At 44.1% G+C, this 17,532-nt stretch overlaps 2 protein-coding genes across 2 annotated transcripts in view; both read left to right on the top strand.

Annotated features, from left to right (window-relative positions):
* Positions 1-17,532, top strand: part of LOC311139364 (sperm acrosome membrane-associated protein 6-like) — a gene marked incomplete at its 5' end in the record, with an annotated part of 1,014,348 nt that overhangs the window by 380,419 nt on the left and 616,397 nt on the right. The gene's annotated exons all lie outside the window — the stretch shown is intronic.
* LOC311140209 (E3 ubiquitin-protein ligase CBL-like) lies at positions 54-16,420 on the top strand. Its single transcript, XM_084175161.1, has 11 exons — positions 54-1,293; positions 5,408-5,554; positions 5,785-5,941; positions 7,790-7,911; positions 8,691-8,828; positions 11,419-11,638; positions 14,241-14,399; positions 14,537-14,692; positions 14,827-14,885; positions 15,592-15,650; positions 15,842-16,420. The coding sequence occupies exons 1-11, from the start codon at positions 917-919 to the stop codon at positions 15,964-15,966; spliced, it is 1,719 nt and encodes a 572-aa protein (XP_084031287.1). The 5' UTR covers positions 54-916; the 3' UTR covers positions 15,967-16,420.

Below are 17,532 nucleotides of genomic sequence, written 5' to 3'. Positions count from 1 at the left end.
TGGCTGCAACCCCGGAAGCACATCAAAGAAAGAGAGAGAGAGCATGAAAAAGTGACACAAAAGAAAGAAAGAGAGGGGCCAGCCAGAGTCAGACTGAGACATAGAAAAAAGTTTCAGTTGTGCTGAAATTGTCCTCTCTGAGTTGTATAGGGAGCCTGGGGTCTGTATCTGAGACACCATTTGTATGTTATAGATGAAATCAGAGAGAGTTACACCACACGGGGGGAGAGATAGTGCCTGGGAATGAGAGCGTAAAATGTTAAGTAAGAAGGGGTGGGGAGGAGAGGGGTTGAGATTGTTAAGGAAGGGCGAGTGGTTATTTGTTCTGCCCTCCCCTGCGCTCTCTCTCTTTCAGTGTTTTCTCTTTACACTTTCTTTTTACAGAATGAAGGAGAAAGAGACTGTTTCCCCCCAAAAATTCAGACTTTTGGAGAACTGACCAAAGAAATTGAGGATTTATGATTTGAGGACTTTATGAATGCAGGCTTGAAAAACAACAACTTTTGAGAGATTGTTTGTTTGTAAACAGTTTTGAGAGATTGTTTGTTTGCGCTTTTCTGGACAAGACGTTTCACCTCCACTCTTTCTAAACCACAGCAGTTGTCTCCATTCCTGTTGGACTATGGTATATTCCGGCGCTCTGCCCCTATCTGGATTACCTGATTTCATTGGATTATACTTTGGATTACTGAGGAACACTGGTGAAGGTATATTGGATGAAGTGTGCTCTTTTCAACTAAAGCTGTCAACCATAAAGATACAATGATAACATTTACTAAGCTGTCCATGACAGACATCTAGACCACTCCCTCATTCAACTGTCACAGACAGGGCTGCCAGACACAAACCGTCAGGCTGCACTGAACAGATCCCACTCGGACTAACACACCACAACCAGGAATCCCTTCTCAGGACAATGGCCACGGGAGGGAACGGGCTAGGATCTGACCAGAGCCTGAAATCCACCTCCCAGCCACCCAGTGCCTCTGACCGGCGGCAGGTGGACAAGGCCCTGAAGAGGCTGGAGAAGCTGCACCGGCTATGTACCAACCCCAGGCTGGGCCTGAGGAACAGCCCCCCGTACCTCCCCGAGGTGGTCTCAGAGACAGCCACGCTGCTCACCCAGGTGTGGGAGCCGTACAGGGGGCCTGGGGCAGGGGGGCAGGCCCCCCGGGGGGACGAGGGGGAGTACCTGATGATCCATGCCAGACACCTGCTGGATAAGACGGACCGGGCCGTGCTGCTGTTTAAAGAGGGGCGCGATAAGATGTTTGAGGAGATGTCCCGCTACAGGTGAGAGAGAACAACAAGGGCCGGAACATAACTTGATATATGGGGTCGTAAACTGTATCTTTGTGAAAACTAAAACGGCTATGTGAAAACTCAGAAAGTTACTTGCATGTGTCTCCAGTTAGGATTTGGCGCTTAATCCAATTATCATACACATTGTCAGTGTTGGGGAAGCTACTATAATATAGTTTAGCAAGCTACCAATTACTTTATACTGGAAGAAGTTACTCTACATTAAAGCTACCCTTAAGAAAATATAGTTTACTTAACCAAAGTTTATTTGAAAAAGTACAGAGTGTACAAAACACTAGGAACACCTTCCTAATATTGAGTTGCACCCCGTTTTGCCCTCAGAACAACCTCAATTCTTCGGGGCATGGACTCTACAGGGTATCGAAAGCGTTCCACAGGGATGCTGGCCCATATTGTCTCCAATGCTTCCCACAGTTGTGTCAAGTTGGCTGGATGTCCTTTGGGTGGTGGACCATTTTTTATACACTCAAACCGGTGCACCTGGCACCTCCTACCATACCCTCTGAATGGCACACATACAGAATCGAAGTGGATTTAACAGGTGACATCAAAAAGGGATCATAGCTTTCACCTGGATTCACCTGGTCAGTCCATGTCATGGAAATAGCTAAATGTTTTGTACACTCAGTGTAGTTCACTACATCCAAACTCCTTCTAATTCTGAAATGTCATAGACTACAAATTGCAAGAACAGAATGTGTAAACATATGTTAACAGAATGTGTAATTAAGCCTATTAAACACAAAACTATGTTTCAGGTGAGAATACGGCAGGTCTGATGCCGAAAAAGAAAGGAAATGATTGTCTTCTTCACCCATATTTTATTTTTCCAAATAAAAAGTAGTGTCTAGTCCCAATAGTTAGCTACATCACAACATTACAAAAAAAGTTATTCACTACTAATATTTGAATTTAGTTAAACTACCACTAAATGTAGTTGAATTACATTTACGTCATTTAGCAGACGCTCTTATCCAGAGCGACTTACAGGAGCAATTAGGGTTAAGTGCCTTGCTCAAGGGCACGTCGACTGATTTTTCACCCAGTCGGCTCAGGGATTAGAACCAGCGACCTTTCGGTTACTGGCACAACGCTCTTAACCACCAAGCTACCTGCCGCCCCTTACTAGTTGAACTACATGTAGTTCATTACTCCCCAACAATGCACATTGTTTACATGGTTTTTGCTCTCCTCATTCACTTTTAATCTAGCATGAATAAACATTAATGCTTTTTTATATCCACAGAGGTGAAACAATTACTACTGAAAAAACATTATGCATCTGTAGGCTACAAGACTATTATACCGTACCAGAAATTGAACCCTGAGGATATCATTGGTTTAGAGTACATTTTAGAATGTTGACCTTTTCACCCGAAATAATTCCATTCTGGGCTGACCTTTACTAAGACAAAATAAGCAGCTGTGGGGTCAAGGGCAGGGGACATGTCCCAGATATCTGACTCCACCAGCACCATGACACAGACTTCCCGCCAATATTCTCTATGGCCAATATTCAAATAAATTCTCAAGTAACTAAGGCCAACTAGGAAAATTAAAATGCATGGTATTAGATTGGCATATTCATAAGGACTTGGTTGGCATTAGACTTGATACGTACAGTAAGTTAATTTTGGAGCACAGCCAAAGACAGAGCAGAACCACAATAGATACAAATAGACCTGAGCACCCATTAACATTCATTTATAGTACCAGCGAGACAAAAATGAACATTCCCAGTTCCCACAAGTCGGCTGTCTTAAAACATAAACACAAACTCAATATGGCATTTTGGGGTCGGGCTATAACAGCTACATTTAGTTATTTAGTAGTTGTGCAGTAATAATAATATGCCATTTAGCAGACGCTTTTATCCAAAGCGACTTACAGTCGTGCGTGCATACATTTTTGTGTATGGGTGGTCCCGGGGATCGAACCCACTACCTTGGCGTTACAAGCGCCGTGCTCTACCAGCTGAGCTACAGAGGACCAGTAATTGTGCAGTTAAGTTAAGGTGGGTATTTTGGGAAGAAATGTGTCTGAGTGACTCAATGTTTGGAACCAAACCTCTGTTCCGTTGAGACTACTAATGTCTCAGAGGGACAATGGAGTGGACCTGGGGCTTTATGATGCTAATGGTAACTGGGTGAAACTGGGTGATCGCAACAACTCTGGGATATACGGACCATGGAGAAAGGCAGTATGGGTCGCTGAGACATTTCAGGGTGGTGAAACATGGTTCTTTTTTTTTGTTTTAAAGACAACCATGAACAACATGATGTAAATATTGTATCTTCTTTATAAATTTGGAAAATTTGGAAATGTCCTATAATAATATTGTTTCTTACATTTGTTAATTACTCAAAGTACAAAATTAAACACATATTTCACAATTATATATCTACCGCTAAACACACAACATTTTTACAATAATACAAAAAAGTCTGTATTATCTGTGAAGTCAAGAAAAGCTATGAGCTATGTGTAATTTTTCTAAAACTGCTGAATCTCACTAATGGTAAGAAGAACGGGGCTTGGCTAGGGATGCATGTTCAGTGCAATGCAGTACAGCAGGACTGGCAAGTCTTAACATAACTGTTATTCCCTTCGCTCCTTGTCATCCATATTTTGCTCTCTGAATCTACAGAATCTGTGTATCATGAAATCACATTCATTTGGGTCATGCCTTGTCATAACAACAGTTTATATTAACAACTGAGAGAGGCAGATTATTGTTAGTTTATATTAATAACACACACATACAATTACACAAACATTCACACCTCGCCCACACTATCCTTCAAACACCTCTCTGTTCATGGTAAGCAACACACAAACAAAAATAGATGTTTCTCTGTTCTTATATGTTTTCACACACCGCCCACGCCTGGGTAAAATGCCGTGGTTTGCTATAAAGCTACATTCAATGGCAGGGAAATTGCCATTGAGTCAATGTGGTGTTGCTTTTGCTTTGACAAGCAGTGACAAGTCCCTGCAGGTGCAATTTTAATTAACCACGGTTGTTGCAACAATAAGTAACAGCTACCAGGTAGATATTGTCTAATACATTAGTGCTAATAGTCTATTGCAAAAAACGGTAACTATGCCACATGCACTGTCGCCTTCTTGGTCTGCAGTGAGAGGCAGGCATATAGTACTGTCACACGTACTGTAGGTACATTATCACTGTAGGTACATTATCACTGTAGATACAGTATCACTGTAGGTACATTATCACTGTAGGTACATTATCACTGTAGGTACATTATCACTGTAGGTACAGTCTCACTGTAGGTACATTATCACTGTAGGTACAGTCTCACTGTAGGTACATTATCACTGTAGGTACAGTATCACTGTAGGTACATTATCACTGTAGGTACAGTATCACTGTAGGTACATTATCACTGTAGGTACAGTATCACTGTAGGTACATTATCACTGGCATGTGAGCTCTTTCTTTCCAATAAGAAGTTGCTATGCTTTACCCACACCATTGAGCTCCACTGTAGACAGGATGCAGTGAATGAGTGTGGTTGAAAGTAAGAAATGAACACGGTCAACCAGGTTAGGTAAGGATGGAAACTTCAGTCCTGCTCTCAACTGCCCGTACAGCCAGAGAGATGAGAGAATGGTTGAGACGGTGAGTGGAACATTCAGTGAGAGGTTTGTGTCCGGATCGTTACTGTCCCTGGCAGGCTGATAATAGACACACACTCAATGGCAGAACCACACAGTAACTTTTGAGTGTCTTGTTGGTTGGTCAAGTTGCTAACGGAAAACTCAGTCTCTGCGGCACAAAACAAACAAGGACAGGAAGAGCAAGACGGTGACATCCTGTTTGTACAAGCACAAGTGTACCTGTGTGTGTGTGTGTGTGACAGAGCGAGAGAGAGAGAGAGAGATACATTCATGTTTGTTAGAGGGTACAAAACCCATTATGTCTATGAGATCTAAAGTTTACTTTCATTCTAGCTGCCACTGTTGCCTTTCAAGCTATGGACCAGAAAGTTTACCCTATCACCCTAGTTGATACATTGTAAAAAGCTCAGAATAGCTTAATGTTATTTTCTGTTATTCACAGGAGAAACTTGACCAAGCTGTCCCTGCTCTTCAGTCACATGCTCTGGGAGCTGAGGGCCATGTTTCCAGAGGGGCGCTTTCAAGGCGACACCTACAGGCTGACTAAGACAGAGGCCGGAGAGTTCTGGAGGCGAGCATTTGGAAACAAGTGAGTGTTGGGTGGGGTAACAGTGGAACTAGAATGGAATAAGGGACGTGGGCTTGACAGAACATTCCATAAATAGGAAGAGTCTATTTGTATATAGGCACAGTCTTTTTCTAGTCTTGTGAAAAGTATTCTGTTCCTCTCCCTTTCACTCTCCTTCTCTCTCTCACTTTCCTTCCTTTATCTCCCACTCCTCTCTCCCTCTCCTCCCCTCCCCTCGTTCTCTCTCCTAGGTGTATTGTGCAGTGGAGCAGTTTTAAGCAGCATCTCCGTAGGGTCCATGGCTTTGAAGAGGGGATGGAGTCCATGGCTTTAAAGTCAACTGTAGACCTCACCTGTAGCGACCACATCTCAGTGTTCGAGTTTGACATCTTCACCAGGCTATTCCAGGTACAGTGGCTTGCGAAAGTATTCACCCCCCTTGGCATTTTTCCTATTTTATTGCCTTACAACCTGGAATTTAAATGGATTTTGGGGGGATTTGTATAATTTGATTTACACAACATGCCTACCACTTTGAAGATACAAAATATATTTTATTGTAAAACAAACAAGAAATAAGACAAAAAAACTGAAAACTTGAGCATGCATAACTATTCACCCCCCCTAAAGTCAATATTCTGTAGAGCCACCTTTTGCAGCAATTACAGCTGCAAGTCTCTTGGGGTATATCGCTATAAGCTTGGCACATCTAGCCACTAGGGTTTTGCCCATTCTTCAAGGCAAAACATGCTCCAGCTCCTTCAAGTTGGATGGGTTCCGCTGGTGTACAGCAATCTTTAAGTCATACCACAGATTCTCAATTGGATTGAGGTCTGGGCTTTGACTAAGACATTCCAAGACACTTAAATGTTTCCCCTTAAACCACTTGAGTGTTGCTTTAGATGTATGCTTAGGGTCATTTTCCTGCTGGAAGGTGAACCTCCGTCCCAGTCTCAAATCTCTGGAAGACAAACAGGTTTCCCTCAAGAATTTCCCTGTATTTAGCGCCATCCATCATTCCTTCAATTCTGACCAGTTTCCCAGTCCCTGCTGATGAAAAACATCCCCACAGCATGATGCTGCCACCACCATGCTTCACTGTGGGGATGGTGTTCTCGGGATGATGAGAGGTGTTGGGTTTGTGCCAGACCTAGCGTTTTCCTTGATGTCCAAAAAGCTCAATTTTAGTCTAATCTGACCAGAGTACCTTCTTCCATATGTTTGGGGAGTCTCCCACATGCCTTTTGGCGAACACAAAACGTGTTTGCTTATTTTTTTCTTTAGGCATTGGCTTTTTTCTGGCCACTCTTCCGTAAAGCCCACCTCTGTGGAGTGTACGGCTTAAAGTGGTCCTATGGACAGATACTCCAATCTCTGCTGTGGAGCTTTGTAGCTCCTTCAGGGTTATCTTTGGTCTCTTTGTAGCCTCACTGATTAATGCCCTCCTTGCCTGGTCCATGAGTTTTGGTGGGCGGCCCTCTCTTGGCAGGTTTGTTGTGGTGACATATTCTTTCAGTTTTTTAATAATGGATTTAATGGAGCTCAGTTCAATGTTTCTGATATTTTTTTATAACCCAACCCTGATCTGTACTTCTCCACAACTTTGTCCCTGACCTGTTTGGAGAGCTCCTTGGTCTTCATGGTGCCGCTTGCTTTGTGGTGCCCCTTGCTTAATGGTGTTGCAGACTCTGGGGCCTTTCAGAACAGGTGTATATATACTGAGATCATGTGACAGATCCTGTGACACTTAGATTGCACACAGGTGGACTTTATTTAACTAATTATGTGACTTCTGAAGGTAATTGGTTGCACTAGATCTTATTTAGGGGCTTCATAGCAAAGGGGGTGAATATATATGCACGCACCACTTTTCCGTTATTTATTTTGTATAATTTTTTTAAACAAGTACTTTTTTTCATTTCACTTCACCAATTTTGACTTTTTTGTGTATGTCCATTACATGAAATCCAAATAATAAAAATCCATTTAAATTACAGGTTGTAATGCAACAAAATAGGAAAAAGGGTTGAATATTTTTGCAAGGCACTGTACATGTGATCCTTATATGTTAGCCCTGTTATAAGTTAATTAGACACCTCACATAATGTTCAGAGAACATGCATTCTGCCACTTTCCAAGATGTCTATCCCATTCTTTCTGTCTCCCACTGTCTAAAGAAAGCCAAAACATTCCAAAGTGGAAAAAAATAACACATATTTCAACTGATAGTTAATATTTCCTCCCCTCTCCTGTCAGCCCTGGAGGTCTCTTCTGAGGAACTGGAACCAGTTGGCAGTGACCCACCCCGGCTACATGGCCTTCCTCACCTACGACCAGGTCAAAACCCGCCTCCAAAACTACCTGCACCGGCCCGGGAGGTGAGGACAGGAGAGATTGTTTGGGGGTGGATGGGTTGGGGTGTGGAGAGAGAGAGTAGATGACTGGGAAGGAAGAGGGGGATAAGAGGTGCTCAGGAGAAAAGAGAGGAGGTGTACCATAACCTACAACAATATCTGCAGTGATTACGTTTAGGGCACACTGACAGAATAATTATAATAATAGTAAAGAATAATACCTAGATAGTAGAGGTAACTGCCAAAATAATGGAAACACTTGAGGAAATGAGGGGTACAAAGTATAATGAAAGAAGGTGCTTCTACACAGGTGTGGTTCCTGAGTTAATTAAGCAATTAACATCCCATTATGCTTAGGGTCATGTATAAAAATGCTGGGCAGGCCATTATTTTGGCTACTATGGCTATGCCCCCATAAGATGACATCCACAGGGCATGAGAGGTCACTGAATGAAAACAATGTAAAGCATATGCCATGGCCGTCTCAGTCACCAGATCTCAACCCAATTGAACGCTTATGGGAGATTCTGGAGCGGCGCTTGAGGCAGTGTTTTCAACCATCATCAACAAAACACCAAATTATGGAATTTCTCGTGTAAGAATGGTCTTGCATCCCTCCAATAGAGTTCCAGACACTTGTAGAATCTATTCCAAGAATGCATTGAAGCTGTTCTGGCTCAACGCCCTATTAAGACACTTTATGTTGATGTTTTCTTTATTTTGTCAGTTAACTGTATTTCACGTTCAAATCTGTATGAACTCCAGTAAAGACGTTTCCACGTGAACTCTGTATCTCTGTCTAGCTACATCTTCCGTCTGAGCTGCACTCGGATGGGCCAGTGGGCCATTGGTCATGTGACTGGTGATGGCGGCATCGTACAGACGATCCCCCAGAATACACCTCTCTACCAGGCCCTCATCCAGGGCTTCAGGGAGGGCTGGTGAGTAAATGCAGACATGGACACACATCACAGGAGGTTGGTGGCACCTTAATTGGGGAGAATGGGCTCGTGGTAATGACTGGAGCAGAATCAGTGGAATGGTATCAAATACATCAAACACATGGTTTCCATGGTTTCCAAGTGTTTGATGCCATTCCATTCGTTCTGTTCTGGCAATTATTATGAGCCGTCCTCCCCTCAGCAGCCGCCACTGACACACACTAGTGATGCGCGGGTTGACTGATAAAAAGCTGCCCTGCGATTATATCCTTGGGGTGGGTGGGTTTATGGTCATTACATATTGTGTGGATGAAGGGCGGCTGGGTCCATAAACATTTAGGTTTTTATTTAACTATTTTAGGCTTTCTGGCAATGGCATTAGTGCATAAGCCTAAGATTTAGGGCCTAACTGTACACGCGCTAAATAGTCTATACGCCAATCGCCAAATGCTTTTGGGAATGCCCCCATGGAGGCAAAAAGGACAATGCCAGAGTTTAATTCAATAAGAGAAAAGCTGCGAAACGGAGAGTTGAAAATGAAGAGAAGGTAGGGCCAGAAAAGTCATGTTTGGGAAAGATCTGGTGAAGTGGTAAAAGAGGATGATAGCAGTGTGTGTGATGATTGTGAGGCGCTATACAAATTCGACAGTCACAAGATGGGGACTTCAAATACCCTGCTCAAATAAATAAAGGGAACACTTAAACAACACAATGTAACTCCAAGTCAATCACACTTCTGTGAAATCAAACTGTCCACTTAGGAAGCAACACTGATTGACAATAAATGTCACATGCTGTTGTGCAAATGGAATAGACAACAGGTTGAAATTATAGGCAATTAGCAAGACACCCCCAATAAAGGACTGGTTTTGCAGGTGGTGACCACAGACCACTTCTCAGTTCCTATGCTTCCTGGCTGATGTTTTGGTCACTTTTGAATGCTGGCGGTGCTTCACTCTAGTGGTAGCATGAGATAGAGTCTACAACCCACACAAGTGGCTCAGGTAGTGCAGCTCATCCAGGATGGCACATCAATGCGAGCTGTGGCAAGAAGGTTTGCTGTGTCTGTCAGCGTAGTGTCCAGAGCATGGAGGCGCTACCAGGAGACAGGCCAGTACATCAGGAGACGTGGAGGAGGCCGTAGGAGGGCAACAACCCAGCAGCAGGACTGCTACCTCCTCCTTTGTGCAAGGAGGAGCAGGAAGAGCACTGCCAGAGCCCTGCAAAATGACCTCCAGCAGGCCACAAATGTACATGTGTCTGCTCAAACGGTCAGAAACAGACTCCATGAGGGTGGTATGAGGGCCCAACGTCCACAGGTGGGGGTTGTGCTTACAGCCCAACACCGTGCAGGACGTTTGGCATTTGGCAGAGAACACCAAGATTAGCAAATTCGCCACTGGCGCCCTGTGCTCTTCACAGATGAAAGCAGGTTCACACTGAGCACATGTGACAGACGTGACAGAGTCTGGAGACGCCGTGGAGAACGTTCTGCTGCCTGCAACATCCTCCAGCATGACCGGTTTGGCGGTGGGTCAGTCATGGTGTGGGGTGGCATTTCTTTGGGGGGCCGCACAGCCCTCCATGTGCTCGCCAGAGGTAGCCTGACTGCCATTAGGTACCGAGATGAGATCCTCAGACCCCTTGTGAGACCATATGCTGGTGCGGTTGGCCCTGGGTTCCTCCTAATGCAAGACAATGCTAGACCTCATGTGGCTGGAGTGTGTCAGCAGTTCCTGCAAGAGGAAGGCATTGATGGTATGGACTGGCCCGCCCGTTCCCCAGACCTGAATCCAATTGAGCACATCTGGGACATCATGTCTCGCTCCATCCACCAACGCCACGTTGCACCACAGACTGTCCAGGAGTTGGCGGATGCTTTAGTCCAGGTCTGGGAGGAGATCCCTCAGGAGACATCCGCCACCTCATCAGGAGCATGCCCAGGCGTTGTAGGGAGGTCATACAGGCACGTGGAGGCCACACACACTACTGAGCCTCATTTTGACTTGTTTTAAGGACATTACATCAAAGTTGGATCAGCCTGTAGTGTGGTTTTCCACTTTAATTTTGAGGGTGACTCCAAATCCAGACCTCCATGGGTTGATAATTTTGATTTCCATTGATAATTTTTGTGTGATTTTGTTGTCAGCACATTCAACTATGTAAAGAAAAAAGTATTTAATAAGATTATTTCATTCATTCAGATCTAGGATGTGTTATTTTAGTGTTCCCTTTATTTTTTTGAGCAGTGTAGGTCTATGGAAAGTCAAGGGAACTGTAGCCTACTGTTTAGATCGGTTAAATGGAAACCAAAATCTGGACACTGACTGTAGGTCTATAGCCTCTGACATAGCCTTAATATTAACTCTTGCAGAATTAAGCATTTCTTGCAGTAAAATTATACACCAAATGTAGGCTACATTTTGACTTGGGAACAGTGGTTGCTGATGGGTTATTAGAAATTGTGGGCGGGTGCAGGTGAACAAACAGCTGACCCGTGCAACACTAACACACACACACACAACATTTGCATAGGCCTGTAATCGTTTTACATAATGTGTGTGTAATTCTGTGTTGTGTTTTCCTGCAGCTATCTTTACCCTGATGGACGTGATGTGAACCCAGACCTCACCAGTCTGTGTGAACCAGCACAGAGAAGCAGGGTCAAAGTTACAGAGGACGAGTATGAGATGTACTGTGAGATGGGCAGTACCTTCCAGCTGTGTAAGATCTGTACAGAGAGAGACAAGGACACACGCATCCAGCCCTGCGGACATCTGCTGTGCCAACCCTGCCTCACAGGATGGCAGGTACAGTTGAAGTCGGAAGTTTACATACACCTTAGCCAAATACATTTAAACTCAGTTTTTCACAATTCCTGACATTTAATCCTAGTAAAAATGCCCTGTCTTAGGTCAGTTAGGATCACCACTTTATTTTAAGAATGTGAAATGTCAGAATAATAGTAGAGAGAATGATTTATTTCAGCTTTTATTTCTTTCATCACATTCCCATTGGGTTAGAAGTTTACATACACTCAATTAGTATTTGGTAGCATTGCCTTTAAATTGTTTAACTTGGGTCAAACGTTTCGGGTAGCCTTCCACAAGCTTCCCACAATAAGTTGGGTGAATTTTGGCCCATTCCTCCTGACAGAGCTGGTGTAACTGAGTCAGGTTTGTAGGCCTCCTTGCTCGCACACACTTTTTTAGTTCTGCCCACAAATGTTCTATAGGATTGAGGTCAGGGCTTTGTGATGGCCACTCCAATACCTTGACTTTGTTGTCCTTAAGCAATTTTGCCACAACTTTGGGAGTATGCTTGGGGTCATTGTCCATTTGGAAGACCCATTTACGACCAAGCTTTAACTTCCTGACTGAGGTCTTGAGATGTTGCTTCAATATATCCACATAATTTTCCTTCCTCATGATGCCATCTATTTTGTGAAGTGCACCAGTCCCTCCTGCAGCAAAACACCCCCATAGCATGATGCTGCCACCCCCGTGCTTCACGGTTGGGATGGTGTTCTTCGGCTTGCAAGCGTCCCCCTTTTTCCTCCAAACATAACGATGGTCATTATGGCCAAACAGTTCTATTTTTGTTTCATCAGACCAGAGGAAATTTCTCCAAAAAGTACGATCTTTGTCCCCATGTGCAGTTGCAAACCGTAGTCTGGCTTTTTTATGGCGGTTTTGGAGCAGTGGCATCTTCCTTGCTGAGCGGCCTTTCAGGTTATGTCGATATAGGACTCGTTTTACTGTAGATATAGATACTTTTGTACCTGTTTCCTCCAGCATCTTCACAAGGTCCTTTTGCTGTTTTTCTGGGATTGATTCGCACCAAAGTACGTTCATCTCTAGGAGACAGAACACGTCTCCTTCCTGAGCTTTATGACGGCTGCGTGGTCCCATGGTGTTTATACTTGCGTACTATTGTTTGTACAGATGAACGTGGTACCTTCAGGCATTTGGAAATTGCTCCCAAGGATGAACCAGATTTGTGGAGGTCTACAATTCCTTCTGATTTTCCCATGATGTCAAGCAAAGAGGCACTGAGTGTGAAGGTAGGCCTTGAAATACATCCACAGGTACACCTCCAATTGACTCAAATGATGTCAATTAGCCTATCAGAAGCTTCTAAAGCCATGACATCATTTTATGGAATTTACCAAGCTGTTTAAAGGCACAGTCAACTTAGTGTATGTAAACTTCTGACCCACTGGAATTGTGATACAGTGAATTATAAGGGAATTAATCTGTCTGTAAACGATTGTTGGAAAAATTACTTGTGTCATGCACAAAGTAGATGTCCTAACCAACTTGCCAAAACTATAGTTTGTTAACAAGAAATTTGTGGAGTGGTTGAAAAACAAGTTTTAATGACTCCAACCTAAGTGTATGTAAAATTCCGACTTCAACTGTATGTCTACTCTGTGATTGACTACGTCACCAACAAAATCCTCAAAGCCAAACCACACACCGTTCGCTCACACAATGTCTCTGACATCACCCAGACACATCCTCTTTTATAAATATATATCATCAACATGCCAATTTGGGTTAACGGTATGGAATTGGTTCTTGGTCAGTCAGTTAATATGTCCGCCCATCCACCTGTCAATCAGTCAGTTAGTCAGTTGGTCAGTCAGTCAGTTAATCTGTCAGTCAGTCTGTCAGTAGGCTAGTCTGTCCATCCGTGCATCTGTCAGTGAGCCAGCCAACTACACATCAGTCTGTGAACCGGTGTAGCAGCACATAGAGCAGTATTGTTGGCCATCATGTCCTAACATGTGGGTTAGGACTTCCTGTGTGAGCTGAAGTGTACATCCTCCTCATGATACACTCACAGTGAGGAGACTTACCCTTAGAGTTTCCACTCCTCGCCAGGTCACACACTGTCACACACTATCACACACTTTCACAGTCACACTTCAGGGGACAAGAAGACACACAATAGAATAGATTTGAACAGAATACTCAGATTGTTACCAAAGCGAACTATGGTAGAATACTCAACCTTAATTTGATATGCTAAACCAGTTGCTTTACTGTAAGTGTAGCTTCATGCAATTAACACACAGAAAGGACATTATTATGGGTAATGCACTTTCAGCATTGAAATACATCTGCTCAGGTATGCTCTTGACAGAACCAAATGACTGCATCCCGGGAATCTTTTTGACATTCAGCAATGATTTTTCACTCTGCATTGTTGGGAAGGGCCCGGAAGTATTTTCCTGTTAGTCTATACCTGTTGTTTACCAAGTATGTGACAAATAAAATGTGATTTGATTTTATACAACAATACACACACATACACAGACACTGGAGTTTATATACATTAACATACAGTACAGATGTGTACATAACGTTTATTCTGCTTAACCTGGTATGATCATTCCATGTGTTGCAGAAGTCGGATGGACACACCTGCCCATACTGTCGTTGTGACATCAGAGGGACAGAGTCCATCCTGGTGGAGCCCTACCTGTCTGTCAGCGAGGAGGAGGAAGAGGAAGATGACCTGGAGGATATACAGCTAGTCATGAAAAAACTGGCCTATATGAAGGGGGTGTGTTTGTGTGTGTGTGGTTGTGTGTGGGGTAGGGGGTGGGGGGTGGGGGTTCTCATTAACTGTCTCTGTCTCTTAGTGTTTTTTCTTGTGCATTGACTCTCCTTTCTCTCTCTCTCTCTCTCTCTCTGATGCAGATGTCGTCTGAAGAGTACCAGTTCCCCAGCTCCCGCCTCGCTCCACCCCTCCCTCCCAAACACAGCACCTCCTCCCGCTGCCCTTCCCCACAAGCCCCCTTACGGCCCTCTGTGCCCGATACACTGGCCAAATACTCCCACTCTAACTCGCGTTCTGTAAGTTCCCCCATACACACACTCTACAGAATTGATAGTAACAGTACCACAATGGAAAGAAGTCGTCTAACCCATAGTTACTGATAACTGGGGCTTCGGTACACAGGTAAAAGTGTGCCCTTATTCCACCACAGGCTCACAGTGACACCCCCTCAGACAGAGCGCTCACACACCACACCACCAGCACTAACAGGTGAGCTCTAAATGCATACTGCAGTGGATGGATAACCGATAACTAATCGATAACGTTTTAGGCTATTAAGAATTATTTGAAATGAATGAACAATATGGAAGATGTCTATCGGAAATAGAAGAATTGTGTACTGTAGCCTACATCCAAAATAAACTCAGCTCACTGTTTGTTCCTCCCTTGGTCTGGTGTGTACTGGCCATAGCCATACAGTTTACTGAATACAGTTTATATAAACACTTTTGCTTTGTATGGTTAGCTCAATAACCTGAAACTTTACCACTTTGTGTGTGACCTAATGTTCCACAAGTAAATACAAGTAATTTGGTTACAGCACATCCTCATTGAACTTGATTGACAGCTCTTGTGTTCTGTCTCCTCCCCTTAAAATGCCAATGGGAGGAGCTAGCCAGTAGTGAGGAGGAGAATTCTGGGGGGTTCAGACAACCGCCCACACTCCCAATCTCTCACATGTCAGCTATGCCTGTCCCCAATGGGACTTTCTTAACTTTTGGCAGGAAAAAATGTGTGTTTATTTTTAATGTAACACAATAATATGCTTGCTCTACATAAAATAATAAATGCGGCCACAAGTACCATGTTTTAATCGTAAACATTATTTGTATAGCACCTTGTATGCAGTATTAGCTGTCCAAAGTGTTAAAACATGACGGTGGTGAATGCTGTTGTTCTGTTCTCTGTGTAACAGTCAGGAGTCTGTCTCAGAGCCAAACCTCCCCTCCTCCTCCCCCCAGTCCTGTGGAGAGGGTGAGTATCAGAGAGGAGGGGGGAGAGGGAGTGGAGGGCTGTTCTATACAATAATAAGCTATTTTACAGGGGCTTCTCCACTTACTGTAACACACACTGAGAGTTAGTTGACCCCTCACTAACCCCTCTCTCTCTCTCTCTCTCTCTCTCTCTCTATATATATATATATATATATATAATGTACCTTGAAGGTGGAGCAGCCTGGGTAGGGGCCTCAGATTCAGTGAAACCGAAGAAGAGACATAAAGAAAGGGGTGAAAGGACGGCAGAGCTCGGGTTCAGCCAGAGAGAGCGGGAGAGAACCATGTCCTCCTGACACTGGGAGAAAAGATAAGCACAAAATCTCAAACTGACTGACTCAAGAATGGATGGATAATAGGAATAAGAAAGGTCAATTTGCACTGTTCCTGAAAAACAGCCATTGTTAATCTAATGTATCTGGATCTAATGTATGCCTTAATATGGAGGGAGAATGCCCTATTGATCTACTAATAATGACATCAAAGTGAATGAAGAAGGACAGAGAGATGGAACAACTCACTAATGCCCTCTGCTGCACAGCAAACAGGGTTAGCTGCAGCACAGTTCCAATGACAGGTCCCTCAGAACTTTGTCCAGGATGTATGGCTAGTACTGTATATAGCCTACATACTATAGTTTGATGTTAATATGGTCAAACATGAAACCCAAATAAAAATGTTGCAACCTCTCTCAAGTTGGTTAAAATGTACTCAGAAGTTTGCCCACTGATCATACCAATAAAAATGCACCACATAGTAATGAAAGTGTAGTTCCTAAGACAGACAGACGGAAGATCGTGTAACTTCAGGCTTTATTGTGTTTGACATGCTTACACTCTGTGCTGATTCCACTTTAGTATTGAACTAGGAGGAGAACGAGAGAGAGAGGAAGAGTTTGGGAGAGTGGAGGTCTGAGAGACAGGGAGGAAAGCAGCTGCGGTGTTACATGTTGGCCTTCATGGTCTCATCGATCCAGGGGAGGAACTCACAGACTTTGACGTAGACTCCGGGGTATCCGGGCACGGCACAGCCCTGACCCCAGGACACCAGGCCATGGACCTCACCCAAACACACCAGACCACTGCCAGAGTCCCCGAGGAGAGAGAGAGAGAGAGAGAGAGAGAGAGAGAGAGAGAGAGAGAGAGAGAGAGAGAGAGAGAGAGAGAGAGAGAGAGAGAGAGAGAGAGAGAGAGAGAGAGAGAGAGAGAGAGAGAGAGAGAGAGAGAGAGAGAGAGAGAGAGAGAGAGAGAGAGAGAGAGAGAGAGAGAGAGAGAGAGAGAGAGAAGGGATAGAGACAGGTAAGAAATCAATTCAGGTTGATCCTAATATGTACCACTGTGTTTTCTACATGACTGCACAACAAAGATAGCAAAGGGCTGTCATATACTGTACATACGTTGCATACGTCTCTGCCTCCGTCCATGTATCCGGCACACACCATCCTGCGGGTGAGCATGCCAGGGTAGCCTTCTCACACTTCTCATCCTCCAGTATGGGCACGTCCAGACACTGCAGACGGGCGGGCATGTTTACTGAGAAGGAAGCAAAAGACAGGGAGATTCAGTCATTTAATATATTTATCCGTAGTCAAACCTCTTCTCCAGGTGAGGTGTTTGTTGTTAGAGTGTGTGTGGATAAAGGTAGTGAGGGAATATTCATGTTGGTAAAGTTTGTTTGGTATAGTGTGTTTGGGTGTACTTCTGTGGTTATAGTTTTGGAAAGGTAAAATGCAGGGGTATTTGGTCCGTCTCACCCTCCTCTCCGGTGGCGGGTGTTTGCCCCCAGCCGGAGACGAGCATGGGAGGCCTGCGTTTGGGCAGCCGGTGGGCAGGTGGGATGGGCTTCACGTAATCAGTGATCTC

Source organism: Coregonus lavaretus (assembly GCF_964263955.1).
Source record: "Coregonus lavaretus genome assembly, chromosome: 13".
In the NCBI taxonomy this organism is placed as follows: domain Eukaryota; kingdom Metazoa; phylum Chordata; class Actinopteri; order Salmoniformes; family Salmonidae; genus Coregonus; species Coregonus lavaretus.
This window is presented reverse-complemented; position numbering and strand designations above follow the sequence as displayed.